The following is a 17,335-nucleotide window of genomic DNA, read 5'->3' on the forward strand; positions in this document are numbered from 1 at the left end:
ATAAAACCAATGGGTCTCACTTAGTAATTATTAAAAATAAAATCTCTACATTGATTCATTGAATAATAGTCTGAACACAAAAACTTGATAGACTAGACAAAAACATACTAAAGTTTACAACTATAATATAAAACCGTGGGTCCCATTTGGTAATGATTAAAAAAAAATTAAAAATTAAAAAAAAATTAAAATTAAAAAAAAAAAAAAACAATTTTGCTACACCTACACAGAATGCAAACAAAGTATGCCTCTCATCGAAAAGAAAAAAATTCTTTTCACACCAATCTCTTTCTTTAGACCTCAGAGCTTCTGTGAAGTTTTTAAAAGCGTTTAAGTTGGGTTTCTAAACCACACGTTTAAATATTTACAGGTATTCATATTTTTAACACTTTTACTTTGATTTTTTTTTTTTGAAGAATTAAATTATATGTTTAAACTGTTTATATTTAGATGGATATTTTGATTTGACTACTCTTAATCATAAATTTATAATTCAAATTATATTTTTAAACAATTTGTATTTATAATGATCTCTTAATTTGATTATTCTTAATCATAAATTGTACTTTTTTTTAATGATATGATATATATATATATATATTTGTCGTTAATTGACATATAGTTGTTTATTTATTTTATTATTAATATTGATTAAATTTTTTACATTAATTTTTTATTTTCAATCTTATCTTTTGATCTTGCCCTCCTGACCTAAATTCTTAACTCCGCCACTACTCAAAGTTGATGCCTTTTAATAGGGCAAGCTCCTTCTAATCGGTTTATTAATTGTTAAATCTCCTGTTAGAATAGAAGCAACAGTAATGATGGGACCAAGCGGCATTCTTCTAGTCCCACTTCCAGATAATTAGCAACTCTCTTGGTATATATTTAGGGAACTTTTTAGGTTGCATTAAATCAAATCATGAATTTATACTTTTTTTTTTTTTTTTGGAAACCAAGTTATAAATCAACTACTATTAATTAGCTAATCATTATCAAAAGTTGTTAGCTACAATAAATGAGACAAAGTGAATGAGAAAGTAAACATAATTCTTTGCACTAATAATGGCTAATTAAGTGCACTTGATGCTTAAGATGAACCCTGAGTGCATCCCCACAACAGTTTGAAATTATGTTGCCAATCATTAAATCAAAGCAATTGATTGTGAATAAAAATAAAACATTTATTCTTTTATCTTTTTGAATTATAAAATAATAATTGTGAAGAAGAGTACTTATTCATTCTAACCGAAATTATTAAACCCATGAACGCATCTTCCTGGCAACATCAGTTTTGTCCCCTTTCAAGTAATTGAAAATGTGGGAAATCGATGTAATCATGATTTCATCTTGCATTTGAACACGTTTTCAAATCAATACTTTGCTGTCGCTGGCTATGTTGCGGGCATGTGTTTGTTAGTACAATATTCCATACGTAGTTGGTTTCGTTTTCTGTCTTTATATATACAACGTTGAGGACCACCAACAGGATGGTCCTTACCCTATAATTCTCTACCCGGTAAGAAATTAACGTTTGGGGGCCTGAATTAAGGCAAAGTACCTTTGCCAAAACTTAGATCTCAATCTCAGTTACCATTCACATCAGACCACACAATTTAATTAGAGATTTGACTTCAAGCCTCGGGACACGTGGAAAGATCTCCGGGTGACACACCAAACGATTCATGCAAAATCAGAGACTTCAAGCCTCAGGACACGTGGAAACATCTCCGGGTGGCACACCAAACGATTCATGCAAAATCAGATAGAGGGCATAGAATGTAAATAACTTTGTTTGATGCGGGGTGTGAAAATATCAAACACTAAGATACGTTTACTTCTAAAAAATAAGAAATAAAACACGTTTTCTTCTGAAAGTAACCTCGAATTCACGAGGGTTCGAGGTGGCACACCAAACAATTCATGCAAAATCAAAGAGAGAGTAAAGAATATGTGAGTGTTTGGATCCGACTTATTTGCACATCTGCGTTTTACATCACATTTCGTTCCCTTTTTTTTTTTTAAAAGCCGCAACATCTGACTTTTCTCCTGTGAACAATACACCCGAGCACTATTCATAAGTCCCACAAACTTCACTTTTTAGAAATTTTTTTATTAAAAATAGGTCTTACGGCACTATTCACACATTTAAAAATTATTTTGCTACAATGTTTTCAGTTTTCAGTTTTTAGTTTTTTAGTTTTCAGCTTTCAAAAAAATAATTTGTATCCAAACGGACCCTATATATAACTTTGTTTGATGAGAGATGCAGAAGTGTTAGGAAGCAGAACACGTCTACTTCTAGAAAACGAGAAACAAAGCACATTTGCTTCTGAAAATAACCTCGAATCCACGAGGATTCCTCAAATCCATGAGGAGAAAGGGTTCTGGAATTCACCAAAGAAACAATAGACAAAAGTCTGAATTTTTATTAATATCAATAATACTAAAAAACGTTTACGGATTTGAAGGCCTATTTAAGGACACTGCTGTAAAACATGACAGACAAAAAAATATATTCTAAAATAAGCCATAATTAATACCTAACTATAATAGGAACCAAATTTGACTTAAAAGCATTAAAAGCACCTAAAAAACAAGGAAATAAATCAACCAAACCTAAAATAACGTTTTTTTACATAAAAATACCAAAATTATATCATTACAAAAATTAAATTGTAGATTCTATCCTGCATCAGAGCCCTACACTTGAAACAAAATCGTCCTCAAGTTCATCTTTGAAATCTAAAATCTCCCCTGCCATGAAAATAAATACTTTGAATACTTCATCTTCTTTGTCTTATGGCCAAACTTGAAAGTCATTAATTGGGCAACTTGAACTTCTTCTCCCTTTATCTTCATGCAATTAACAATATTCACCAAATAAGAGTCAATGATCAAATCAAATCCTTCCACCCCAATAAAATCAATATAAACTTTGTTTCGGTGACTCCCACCAAAATAAAAGGAGCTTGAATGTTGCAATCATCTAACTTGACTTCATCGAGATCATTGACAACTTCCTCTATAATTTCTTCTTTAATGATCTCTACAATCTCAACCTCAAGATCTTTCTCTATAATAGGATCTTCATTAATCTCCTCCACAATCTTGATTTCAGGTTCTTCTTCTATAACAAGGCCTTAATTAATTTCCTCAAAAATCTCTATATTTTCTTTTTTGACTTCTACATATTCTTCAAGAAAAGTAATTTCTTTAAACATGTAATTTTTCTCTTAATGGTGGAATACATGGCTCTTTAAAATAATACAAGTGTGAACTTCTTGGCCAATAATAATCTTGTTTCATATATGACAAAAGTTCATCACAATCCAAAGGATAAAATCTAATAGCAAGCATCTTTTTCATCCTTGGCCATGAATGAATTTTGTTTTTACCTCATATGAGTCTATCAAACTGCATTTGTTCTCACCAATGTAAGGCATACTCTCTAAGTTTATACAAAACAAGTTCAACTTTTCTCCCATCACAAATATTCTCATAGTCAAAATAAATCATCTAGATCAAGTAACCAATCAAGAAAATCTTCTTTATAAAAATAACCTTTAAAACTTGTAATTTTTTTATAAGACCTATATGAAATCTGTTTACCAATAGGTTGCCTGTGAGTTATGTCTCTACGATGGTTATCTCTATTGTTTCTATGCTCCAATTACAGACAAGAAAATATATTATAAAATAAGCCCTAAAATGTATTAAAAGCACCTAAAATACAAGGAAATAAATCAACTAAACCTAAAACAACGTTTTTTACATAAAAATACTAAAATTAAATTGTAAATTCTTTCCTACATCATTGTTAATGAATAGTAGCTCAATAGAGGTATTGACTATTGAGTTACTATTCATTTGTTATTTTTGAATGCTAAACAATTGAGTCTGGTGCTTGATGTTTTTAGGGATATTTAGTGATAAGGGCGTTCTTGCAAAATAAATTCTTGACACGCAAGAAAGCCGACGGTTCCTAAGGGCCCGTCAACTTTCTTAAGCATATATAGAATGGAGGAAGTGACAGCATCATAAACCGATGACCTCACCACAATACCTGACAAGTGTCTCCATAGGTCAACAAGAATTCTCGAACGAAGTAGGTGACTGACAGATGTGGAGAGGCTGACGGGGTTAAAAAGGCCGACGGGTCTAGCCTGGCTTAACTTGACCCCCACAGATATTTATGTAAGGAAATTTCTTGTGTCTCGCAATCAGCCCTACTAAAAGGAATCCATACAAGGAAATGATTCTGCAAAATACGTGTATTAATGAGGATCTTCCCTACAAGGAAAGTTCTCCACCAAGAAACGAATGTCAGTTCTACACTATTATAAAAATCCCAAAACCCTCATAAATCATGGTATGCATAATTTACCTCAACTCTAGCACTATAGAGTTGTGAAAGTTCTCTAACTTAACTTTCGAAGGGTATTTGGCCGGTACCACATCGTTACTCTTTGTAAGGCCTTCCTCTTCTTTGTTGCGCAGGTTTTGTCAAGAGCACGTGAGGACTGTGTAACTTACTGATGATTTTTGGCATCATCAGTTGTCATCCCAAGGAATGCTTATAAATTATTAAGTCCACAAGTAGACAAGTTCATTACTACGTCCACAATTGGACTCATCCCAAGGAATGCTTAGAAATTATTAAATCCACAAGTGGACGGGTCCATTACTGCGTCCACAAGTGGACGGATCATCCCAAGGGATGCTTATAAATTATTAAGTCCACAAGTGAATGTGTTCATTACTACGTCCACAAGTGGACGGATCATCCCAAGGGATGCCTAGAAGTTATTAAGTCCACAAGTGGACAAATTCACTAAAGTTCAGAAGTGAACGAGTTCATTACTACATCCACAAGCAGACAGATTATCCCAAGGGATGCTTAGAAATTAGTCCATAAGTGGACAGATATATTAAACTTACAAATGGACAAGTTTATTACTAAGTCCATAAGTGGACGAAGATATTAAGTCTACAAATGGACGAATTTATTACTAAAGTGAACAGAGATATTAAGTCCTTAAATGGACTACTTTTCATCCCAAGAGATGTAAAATTATTAAATAGCTAATGGATTCAAGGCTAGGCCCATTGGCAGATGGACTCATCCAAAGATACCCAAAAGATACCAAGTCCCTAAAGGATGGGCACGCCCAAATAGGTGGGTGTATCCTAATATGTATGCTAGTCTCAAGGTGGACGGACATACGCATATCTCAAAATAAAAATCAACACATAACAAAAATATAACAAGTATAGGCAATGGATAGAAGATAGTAAATATAGCCCCAATGAGTAATTGTTTTTTCATGAAAAATCCCAAAAAGAGGGCCTTATTTACTGTCTTACAAATAATTTCACAGAATACTTAAATACAAAAAAGAAAGAAAATCAAGACGAAGGGACATCAGGTACGATATGATTCATTATGGCAGATCGTCGATAGTAGTAGGGTTCTTAGAAGGCAAACCATCAAGACCACCAGGAGCAGGTTGGGCAATGACCATACCGTCAGTCTCCACCTCTTGCTCAACCGTATGAGTGGAGTCAACGGTCTCATCGCTAACGGTGTCCCCTCCTTTAGGTGTCGGTGGAACGGAGGTGTCTATTGCAATCTGGGGAAAGTCAAGGTTGGGATGAGCAACTCTCACTTGCTTCAAGCAATCCTTGAACCCTTCACCATAGTAGACGCCACAAGCATCAAAGAAGGGTTGGGAAATGCAAAACTCCGAAACGACATCAACTCTAGCTTTCTCTATCTATTCACGATGAGAAGCCAACTTCGTCGCCAAATTGGTCTTCGCCTTCTCCGCTTCCTCAAGCCAACGAGTATCTTCCACAAGCGCTTTAGTTTTAACCATCAGATCCTGGTTAAGAGTACAGATAGCCTCTGAGTATTGAGCTCGCTCCTTATTTTCAATCTCCTGGCACTTACAAAATCGAAGAATGACCAACCTTACTGGCCACACACCTATCCTGGAGGGCCTTCATGCGCACCAATTCTTGAGACAAAGCATGATGGTTAAATTTAGAAGAATAATTAAAGTGCAACATAAGTGACGGGAACATACCCTTGACAAGTCATAGAGGCCAGAAGCCCCCAAGTCCTCTGAAGTATGCCCCCCACACGGATCTAGGTCCGTCTCCTTAATGATCGAAGTGACCACCTCAACAGCGTAATCTTTGTGATTAATAAGCCTATGGACAGGGTAAGGATCAACAGGCCCTTTCCCCGTCATTAGGCCTTTCCCAGATCTGTGACGAGGGAGAGAGGGTGGTAGAGCCTTCTACTACTGCTCCCCAATCAGTGGACCAATCCCCTTCTTTGACGAACAATCATCTTTGGTATTGGGTTTTCTCTTAAGTGTGGTCTTAGGGCCCACATTAGGAGCTGATCCTGATGCCTGCTCCTGTTGCTTATGAGTGGCAGCCGCCTTCCTCACCAAAGCTCTTTGCCTGCCTATGTCCATTTCTAAAAAAGCAATAAGGTGAGTTATGTGGACGGAAGGAGTAAAAACAAAAGTAGACGGACAAAGAGACTTAAGGAAAAAGCATGCAACCATCGGGCTTCAGGAGTTGGCTCTGGACCACCGCAAAAAGCATAAATGGTGTCGAGGGTGACCAAATCCTTCCACTTCCTTTCTTCTAGAGGGATCGCTAAAACCCTCTTAAGGAAATTCTCCTGTTTATCGGTTATCTTGGGACGAACTTGGGCTAAAAANTTTTTTTTTTTTTTTTTGCGTTCTTGGCTGTTGTTCGTTTTGTTGCTGGTTTTCGTTCTCACTCAAATGCAACGGCTCTCTTTTCTTTTCTGCGTTGTTGTGTTTGTGTTGTTGTGTAAGACCCGGAAATGGTTTAAAGGTAAAATAGAAGCGTAAAACCATTTCCGGGTCAAATGTGAAAATTTGGTCAAAGATAAGGCATATTTTCCGGAATTTGGATTTTCCTTTGCTTTCCAAACACATGGGTCAGGTGGTAAATGATTTCCTGAAATCATTTACCACCAAAACAAACGGACCCTTAATGACACGAGCTCCTATAAAGTCTATTAATGGTCATAAATGCTTATATACTCCGCGGCCCATTAGCCAAAGCTGATGGGACCACGAAGTAAGGTGCAGCTAATAAGGGTGTTCTTGCAAAATAAATTCTTGACACACAAGAAAGCCGACAATTCCTACAGGCGCGTCAGCTCTCTTGAGCATAAATGGAATGGAGGAAGCAATGGCATCAAAAATCGACGACCTCACCACAATACCTAACAGGCGTCTCCATAGGCCGACAGGAATTCTCGAACGGAGCAAATGATTGATGGATGTGGAGAGGCCGATGGGGTTAAAGAGGCCAATGGGTCCAGTCTAGCCTAACTTAACCCCTGCGGATATTTATGTAAGGAAGTTTCTTGTGTCCCACGATCAACCCTAATCAAAGGATTCCCTACAAGGAAAGGATCCCACAAAATATGTGTATTAATAAGGATCTTCCCTACAAGGAAAGATCTTCTCTACCAAGAAACGAAGGTCAGTTCTACACTACTATAAAAACACCCCCTAAAGCCCTCACAAATCAAGGTAAGCATAATTTACCTCAACTCTGGCACTCCAGAGTTATGAAAGTTCTCTAACTTAACCTTCGGAGAGTATTTGGCCAGTACTACACCAGTACTCTCTGTAAGGTCTTCCTCTTCTTTGTTGCATAGGTTTTGTCAAGAGCACGTGAGGACTGTGTGACTTACTGACTATTTTTGGCATCATCATTTAGTTATTTTTTTAATCATATTGCGAGTTTGACTAACTTGATGTGAATACTTTTAGGATCCAATGCTTACATTGATGCTAATTGATAATCTCCAAATATATATTGAAAAAAATTTGACAACTGCTACAAGAAGAAGTAGCTTCTATACAATGGAACATAGCTTATGTTACAGCATGTAACACACTCTATATACTCCTCCAACCAAAATATCAAAATTACTATACTCCTCCAACCAAGTCAATCAAATTGCATATTTCAGCTCACAAAAAATGTGACCAAATTACATATACGGAAAGTCAGTACTACTAGTTGATGCCTTTTCTTAAAACTCATTTGAAATGGGCATGAGATTAAATTCTATAAATATGTGGTGTAAAATTCAAGTTTTACCCATCAAATTTCAACATATGTCATATCATCATATTACATATTAAATAATAGGCACAACCACACTTAAATCAATTCTAATATCCATTTGAAAATTCAACTTCCTTTGAGTGTATTGAGATGTTATTATGTGTGATTGAATATACTAAGTTTTAAGTAAAAAATTAATATGGCAACTTCTTATTGGATGGTGCAAAACATGGTTTTTACACCATATCCTTACCAAATTCGGACTCATTTGAAACAATGACATGAATAATTTAGATTATGTTGAATTACAAAGGCTAAAAAATATATATAAAATAAAATAAAATAAAAGCTTGATTTTAGTCAATACATTATGATGCGGCATAAAAGGTTAGCAGGGTTTTGTCAAATGTGAGTAACATATTCTTGACGCAAATGCACATAAAAATGTATGGCTGATCTTTTTTCAAGTTCTCTAAGGTTGCGAAATTCTTTTTTGGTTCTGCTCAATTCAAAAGTGAATTGACTAAAACTAATTTTTTCATCAAATCTAGCTAGCAGGAGAGAATAATTTGGATTCGTAGTGTCTGAAATTTGTCTCATATTCTGATATTCATCATCACATCTGACCATGTAACCATGAATTCAAGACAATATTTTTAACTGTTCTTATCGTACCTGTATGTATATTCCCATGAGTAGCTACTACGCATAGATTAGTAATCCTTTTTTTTTTTTTCAAAAGAGATTCATGCATTGTTGTCAATTGATCATCTTCAAATGTACGCCTTAAACTATGTTTCCTACGTCAGGGCTAGAAAGAATAGGAGCTTATTTTAACTTGCGTTATTGTAATGACTGGTAATTCAAGAAAATTATTATTAATAATGCAACAGGGCATATGTCGGAAGCGGCGGCTCTAAGAAATTTTTAAAGAACTTAAATATATCAACATCGCAACAATAACAACAACAATAGAAAACAAATATATGAAATTTTACAATTTTTTTCTACTAATAAAATGAAAAGACAAAAAGAGACCGATGAGAAAAAAAGTGAAAACTGAGAATGCTAAGATTAGAGTAATTAAATGAGAGAGAATCTGAAATGATTATATATATATAAAATAAAAATAAAAAGGAAAAATGGAGAGAGAGAGAGAGAGAGAGAGAGAGAGAGAGAGAGAGGGAGAGAGAGGGAGAGAGAGAGCAGAGAGAGAGAGAGAGAGAGAGAGAGAGAGAGAGAGAGAGAGCAACGGATGATACATATTGTGACTACGAGCCGAATAGAGGTTTTATTTTTTTAAATGAGCTTTTTGTTGAATTATTTGATAATTTGTTGTTTGACTTAGTCTTGTTTTTGTTTGGACTATTATTGCTATTATTTGAGCTCATTTGTATTGTTACTACTTGATCTTTTATTTTTGTTTAAGGGGTTAAGGATCATATTGGGGTTCAAGATTTTTTTTTTTTTTTGAGTGAAGAGTAATGTTACATCCACAATATTTTAACAATAATTATTTCATAGCAAATCATAGGTAACAAGCTGCAATTGGTGGTTTAAAAAGTTATGTTAGTAGTAGGTCCATATTAAAAATAGTAACAGCTTACCACCTAAAATTTGTCATAAAAATATTATGAACGTAACATTACTCGTATTTTTATTGAACATAAATTATTGGGATTCTCAAGTTATGTGTGGTGGTCTATTCCCAACAACCTTGGGCTATAGAGCCCAAGCCTCCAATTTACTTATACTCTAGGTTAGGCTTATCCTACAAAGAGAGCTCCAAGAAATGGCTCTAAAGGTTACTGAGGAAGTTAAACTGTTGTTTTTGGCAAAAAATTCTCTTGATCCTGGGCTCAGCCGAGATGATGATTGTATAGCCGAGCCCCCTACCCAAAAATCCAAACAGGATTTCTTAATCCCCAAGTTGTATTTTTTTTCCTTACTGCTCTTGTGTTTCACTTTCCCAATTTTCCAACCCCAAATCCTTGTCTCTCCTCCTCAATTTATAGTCTCCCCTTAGTGGGGTTGTCATGATGACGGGATTTTCCCCATGTCAGTGGGCCCTTCTATACAATATTTCTGACCAGATGGGACCCATCGCAAACTGCAAATTAAGTGTGTTAAATAAATGAGTTTAGATGGGCTTACGGTGGGCATAATTGGATTAAGTACATAAAACCCATTTACCCATTTAACTAATTACTTCTAACCCAAACCTAACATAACCCAATTAATATGGGTAAATCACAACCCACCCAATTACCTAACAATCAAAAATACCAAAATGCCCCTAAAACTTGAAAATGACCAAAGTACTCCTAAAATCCTTTAAAATTACCAAAATACTCCCTAAACCTTAAAAAAAGACCAAATATACTCAAAAACCACTAAAAATTACCAAAATACCTTTGAAACTTAAAAAAATGATTGAAATACCCTCGAAATCTATAAATTGACCAAAATACCCCCATAAATCTAAAAAAAATGACTAAAATATGCCCAAAACTTATAAAAGACCAAAATATCCCCAAAATCTAAAAATTTACCAAAATACCACCTAAACCTAAAAAATGATCGAAATACCCTTGAAACCTAAAAATGATCAAAATAACCCTGAAAACCTGAAAATTGACCAAAAATGCCCCCTAAACCTAAAAAATTACCGAAATATCCCCCAAAACCTAAAAACTAACCAAAATACCCCCAAAACCGAAAAATTAACCAAAATACCACCTAAACCTAGAAAATGACCAAAATACCCCCTCGAAACTTAAAAAAATGACCGAAATACTCCCAAAACCTAAAAAATGACTGAAATATCCCCTAAACCTAAAAAATGACCAAAACGCCCCATAAACTTATAAGATAATAAAAATACGCCCTAAACCTAAAAAAAAATGACCAAAATGCCACCAAATTTAAAAAAAAAAAAAAAAATGAACAAAATACCTTGAAATCTAAAATATGACCCAAATACCCTGAAACCTATAAAATTACCAAAATACCCCCAAAACCTAGTCAATGACCTAAATATGCCTAAAACCTTAAAAATGACTGAAATACCTCTGATACCTAGAAAATTACCGAAATAGCCCTAAAATCAAAAAATTAACAAAACACCCCTAAAACCTAAAAAATACCGACATTCCCTCAAAAAATACAAAATGACCAAAACACTATTAGAACCTTTAATATGATGAAAATACCCTCGAAACATCCAAAATACCCCAAACCTCTATTTTAGTAATTTTAGAGGCTTCAGGTGTATTTTGTTCATCTTATAGGTTTAGTGGTATTTTGGTAATTTTAGATATTTTGAGGGATATTTTAGCCATTATGGAGATTTAGAGCTATTTTTTGTCATTTTAGAGGTTTCAGGGTGTTTTTGGTGATTATAGAGGTTTCAGGTTATTTGTGGTCATTTTAGAGGTTTCGGGGGTATTTTGGCATTTTTTTAGGTTTTGAGGGCATTTTCATCATTTTTTAAGTTTCGGTGGTATTTTTGTCAGTTTAAGGTTTCAAGGATATTTCAGTCATTTTTTAGGTTTTGGGGGTATTCCGAACATTTTCTGGTTTCAAGGGCATTTTGGTCATTTTTTAGGTTTTAAGGGGTATTTCAATCATTTCTTAGGTTTCGGGGGTATTTCATTCATTTTTTAGGTTTCAAGGGTATTTCAGTTATTTTTTAGGTTTAGGGAATATTTTAGTCATTTTTTTTAGGTTTAGGGGGTATTCGGTCACTTTTTGGGTTTTCGGGGTATTTTGGTTGTTTTTCAGGTTTCGAGGGTGTTTCGGTCTCTTTTTAGGCTTCTAGGGTATTTCAGTCATTTTTTAGATTCTAGGGGTATTTTGGTCATTTTTTTGGATTTGAGGGTATTTTATTCATTTTTTAGGTTTAAGGGGTATTTTGGTCATTTTTTAAATTTAGGAGGTATTTTGGTAAATTTTAGGTTTCGAGAGGTATTTATGTCATTTTCTTTAGGTTTAGGGGGTATTTTGGTAATTTTCATGCTTTAGGGGTATTTATGTCATTTTTTAGGTTTAAGGGGTATTTTGGTCATTTTCTAAGTTTCATAAGTATTTTGGTCTTTTTAATGGTTTTGGGGTATTTTAGAGTTTGGTGATTTGTAGAAATGATACTTGAGTCATAATTAATTGTGTTTAATTGGGAACTCAGTTAAAACCCAATAAACATTAATATTAATTGGGTTAATACCCATTTAACTCAATTAATAATTAGGTGGGTTTTGGTCTTATTTAAGTATGTGGGTTTGGGTGGACAAATGAGTTTCGGTTGATTTTGCCACCTTTACTGCTGATATGACCTCCTAGGAACTCACATCCAATGACAATTGCTGCTTGGCAGGCAGATTCCCCCAAGACATTATTTTTTGTTCACGGCATATCATGGGATACGCAGTCTAAATGTTTAGCCAGGCCTATCTAGACTCGGTTAAGTGGGTCGAGATAGGTCGAGACCATCCAAAGAGTGGGTTTGCAGCTCGGGAATGGGCTAGTATTCCTTGATCCAGACAATTGTGGTGGTTTGTTCCCAACAACCTTGGGCTTTTGGGGCCAGACCTCCACATTAATTATGGTATTCATTTTATTTTAAGCGTAGACAAGATTAGTTAGTTGTGTGTTTATATGTATTTCTTTTTTCTTTTTCTTTTGCAAGTAAAAAATTTGTCAAGTCAGAATGTCCTTGTGAACAGTGAAGTCTGAACACTCTTTCTATAATGTAGAGTTGCCACTGTGAACAGTGAAGCATGCGACACTTTTTTTTTTTTTTTGAGAATCCATGCGACACATTAGAGTAATTGAAAATGTTGGAAATTGACTTAATTAAGATCTCATCTTACGTTTGACCACAATTTCAACTCAATACTTTGCTGTCGCTAGCTATGTTATCGACATGTGCTTGTTAGAGACCGTTTGGGGCGTTTGTTGCACGTTTTCAGCCCTTTTCTTTTTTCTTTTTTTTTTTCTTTTTTTTTTTCACGCGTCCCCAGCTTTTGAGAGACAGTGTTACTGTAGCAATACTGTTTTGGCTACTGTTTATTGAACAGTAGCCTCAAAATGTGACTTTTTCACCAATTTTTACTGTTTACGGACCCACAATTTTCACTTTTTAACAACTTTTTCATTAAAAATGGGTCTCATGGTACTATTCACACATTTAAAAATTATTTTGCTATAATATTTTTCAGTTTTCAGTTTCAGTTTTCAGTTTTCAGCTGTATCCATACAACAATGACAATCACTGCTTATGCTGCAGCATGTAACACGCTCTAAAGAGTGGTTCATTCATGGAATCATTACTTAAAGTAGGCGCCCAAAATGAAGTTGTTTCGTTGCAACTTCATTTTGGGGGCCTACTTTTTCTTTTCTTTCCTTTTTTATATTATTATTTATTATTATTATCTTGGCGAAACATATGATAGCTAGGTCCATCTTCAAGGCTGTAATTATTGAACATTTTTCAACTCAAATTTTTTGTATAAATATGCTACTTAGAGCTAGGGAATCACTTGACCTAAATTTTTAATTAGAGAGAGATGGTGAGAGCTCCCTTCTATGATAAAAATGGACTAAAGAAAGGTGCATGGAGTGTAGAAGAAGATAATAAACTAAGGTCTTATATTCAGAGATTTGGCCACTGGAACTGGCAGGAACTTCCCAAATTTGCAGGTAATTAAGAAACTCTTTGCAGCTGATAGAAATCAATCCAAGAAGGATATTTGTATTTTTTTTTTTTTAATATATATAAGAAAAAGAGAAATGTATCATTAGTCATTAACCATGTTAACTGCCTCATGAAATGTCAAGATAATTAAGGCTATCTAATTCCTCGGCTTCTCTCAAATTATACTAAAAATTGAAAACGTTGTTTAAGCACTTTTAGTTCTAATTTTAATGACAACTTTTTCCATTAGAGTATGTTTGTTTGGAGATGAAATAAGGTGAATGGAAAATTTTGGAGAGAAAATAAGAAGAAAAACTTTTTTAGAATATGTTTGGTTGGATGAAGAAGAAGGAAAATAAATAGTGGAGTCCAGATGTTTTCTCCCTAGACCCACCAAAAAGTTTTCTCTCAAAAATGAAGAGAAAACTGAGTGTAAATGAATTTTTTCTTAATTGACAAAAATGCTCATATTCATGTGCACATGGGCTTTTTCAAGTTACCTTTATTTTATTTTATTTTATTTTTTCCTTCTCTCTAGTAGTAACGGTGCCTTGTTGCCTCTTTTTTTTTTTTGCATTTTTTTTTTTTGCATTTTTTTTCCTCTGGACAACATTGCCTTTTTTTTTTTTTTTTTCTTTATTTAACTAAACGTGATTTTTTTTGGGTACATGATTTTAATTTTTTTTAATAAATTTGGGTGATTTTTCTTTTTTGTGGTTATTTGTCATTTTTTGTTTTAATTGAGCGTCATTCTTTAACAAGGGTATATGAATAAATTTATTCAAACTCATTTTTTTTCATCCCTCCACCTTTCCACTTTCAACCAAATAAATAGGCGAGAAAATAAAATCTTTACTCTCCTCCCACTTTTCCATTCTCTCACCATTTTCTATCCTCCAACTTTTCCATTTCTCCAACCAAACAAACCCTTACTTTTATTGTTCATTTTTATGCATGATTTGCCTTTATTGACTATCATGACTGTCTCCATTTTCTGTCATACTTTTCTTTCCTGGGAAAATCCAAATTAAAAATAAAATAAAATTAAAAAAATTGGAATCATGTGGCAGTGCAGTACTTCATGTTAATCAACCTCTTTTGTTATACATTGATTATAGGTTTATCAAGGTGTGGGAAGAGTTGCAGACTGCGATGGATGAACTACCTCCAACCAAATGTAAAACGAGGAAACTACACAGAAGAAGAAGAGCTTATGATCATCAAATTGCATGAAGAACTAGGAAATAAGTAAGGACTTAAAAACTTCGAAATTCTTCAACAAGAATTTGGATGAACATAACTTTATTTACAAAATCTCCCCTTCTTTCCATGCGCTTTTTCTTGTTTGCATGTTTACATACTTGATAACAAATATTTATGAGCATAACCTACTTCACGCATGCAAGTCATTTTGAAGAATTCGGCGTGAACATGTTGGCATGGTGAATACTCATAAGCATCTTATGTCTGCATTAAATGCGTCTGTAAGTAACCAATATATGTCACCATAATTAGTAAGTTTTTCTTTGAAATGATTCAAAATGAATTTTTCAATGAGCTTAAATATGTAAATATAAATATATTGTAATGTAACTACATATAAACTTTTGAAATTGAGTTAGATTTGGTGTATATGCTGGTGATCCAGTTCTGCTAATAGGTGCTATTACTTGAACTTTTTACTCTAGACAGTTGATGCAATACAATCTTCTCATTCATCGAAAAGAAGAAACAAAAAACAAAAACCTCTATATAAACCCCATGTATTTTTCTTTGTAGATGGTCTATGATTGCAGCAAGCTTGCCAGGGAGATCAGACAATGATATAAAAAACCATTGGCATGCCCACCTGAAGAAGCGCACCAAGAAAAATCCTACAACATTAAAGATGAAAATGCTATCTAATGAAGCTTACCAACATGACGCTGATATAGCAAGGAAAACAGAAACAGACAGTTCTGTAAGCAATTCTCCCTCTTACCAAATTCAGGAGAGCTCCCAATTACCCCTAGAAACATCTTCTAGTGATTTCTCATACTTGAGCTTTGATAATGCACCTTTATCTGGCATAAATTGGACTACAGAAGATAGTCTCGCTACATTGGAAACACTTGAACAATCCTTTAGTGACTTTTGGACTGAACCCTTTATATTGGACAATACCTACAGCCAGAATAACTATCCAGAATCCTTGGCAGATGGAGGATTTAGTGCATCTCAATCATGCTACAATGAAGGCATAGATTCCATCTACGAGGCAATGCAAGAAGTCGAGAACTACCAGAGAATTAATGAAGATCCATATTTGGTGAACTAGTGTGTTGGTGCATTTTCATATTAAGTATCCGTCTAGATACTGAGTTTCACGTCTGTATTTTGCGTTTCACACTTTTTTTCATTGAGAAATGCTTTTCAATGCTTTCCAGTGGGTTCTATGCACGGTTCACGAGACTCACAAACCTCTTTTTTCAACAAAATTTTCATTAAAAATAGGTCCCTTGGTACTATTCACATATTTAAAAATTATTTTGCTACAGTGTTTTCAGTTTTCAGCAAAATAAACAGTATCCAAACACACCATAAATGAATAAATGAAATATTTATCAATATACTAGTTAGGTTTTTCTTTTTAATGTTAATAATTAGATTAATTGAATGAGAAAAGGTGGGAGTTTCATGAGGTAATCATTTCATAGAGGGGAGTTCAGTGTTAAGAAAATAGATTCCTACATTAATAAAGAGAAAATCTACATTATGTTATAATTGATGATGTTATTTGCTTAAGAACATGATGCAAACAAATGATACAATCCACACTAGGGGAGGTGAAATGCTGGAGATTTCCAATCCAATTCCATTTTCCCATGTAATTTCAAATTAATTTTTGTATTTCTATTGACAATATTTGATAATTATATTCCCTCAAATGCTTTCTTTTGTTTCTTTGTTTCGGTGGAAAACATTTTCCTTGAAAAAAAAAAATAGTAGTGGTGGCAGTGATAGAATTAGTGATGGTCGTGGTGAAGGTAGTGAAGGTGGTAGTGGTGACGGTGATGGTTTTAGGAGCAAGAAGAAATGAATGGGTGAAGGTAGTCAAGTTGTATGTTCAAAATGTATGTCAAAGAAGATAGAATTTAAAAATTTTGACTACACTGATGGTCATTGATCAAACAAGCGTCTTCAACAACCTTTTAAATTTTAATCATAGCTCAATCAATCAAAAGCAAATTCTTGATATGGCTTGATCGATCAAAAAATAGGAAAGCTAAATTTGACATGTTTTGTTTAAGTCAATGTTGTCTTGGTTTTTTGTTCCCTACATGCAAGTGTATAAAAGGTCATATTATAGCACGATTCAGAAGATATTTTAGAGAGTTATTTCTGTGTGCTATGAGAGAAAATCTTAATCTAATTATCACCGACCCTTTTTTTTAGAGATAATTATAATATGCTACTAACCATGCTGCTCGAACCATTTCTCCCTACGCCCCTAAGCACCTTAATCAAAAC

At 34.1% G+C, this 17,335-nt stretch overlaps 1 protein-coding gene across 1 annotated transcript; it reads left to right on the forward strand.

Annotated features, from left to right (window-relative positions):
• Positions 1 to 13,697: 13,697 nt before the first annotated feature.
• LOC111994052 (transcription factor MYB13) lies at positions 13,698 to 16,142 on the forward strand. Its single transcript, XM_024025912.1, has 3 exons — positions 13,698 to 13,830; positions 14,944 to 15,073; positions 15,605 to 16,142. The coding sequence occupies exons 1-3, from the start codon at positions 13,698 to 13,700 to the stop codon at positions 16,140 to 16,142; spliced, it is 801 nt and encodes a 266-aa protein (XP_023881680.1).
• The last annotated feature ends 1,193 nt before the right edge of the window (positions 16,143 to 17,335 follow it).

This window comes from Quercus suber, unplaced genomic scaffold (genome assembly GCF_002906115.3).
Source record: "Quercus suber isolate HL8 unplaced genomic scaffold, Cork oak 2.0 scaffold_13, whole genome shotgun sequence".
Classification (NCBI taxonomy): domain Eukaryota; kingdom Viridiplantae; phylum Streptophyta; class Magnoliopsida; order Fagales; family Fagaceae; genus Quercus; species Quercus suber.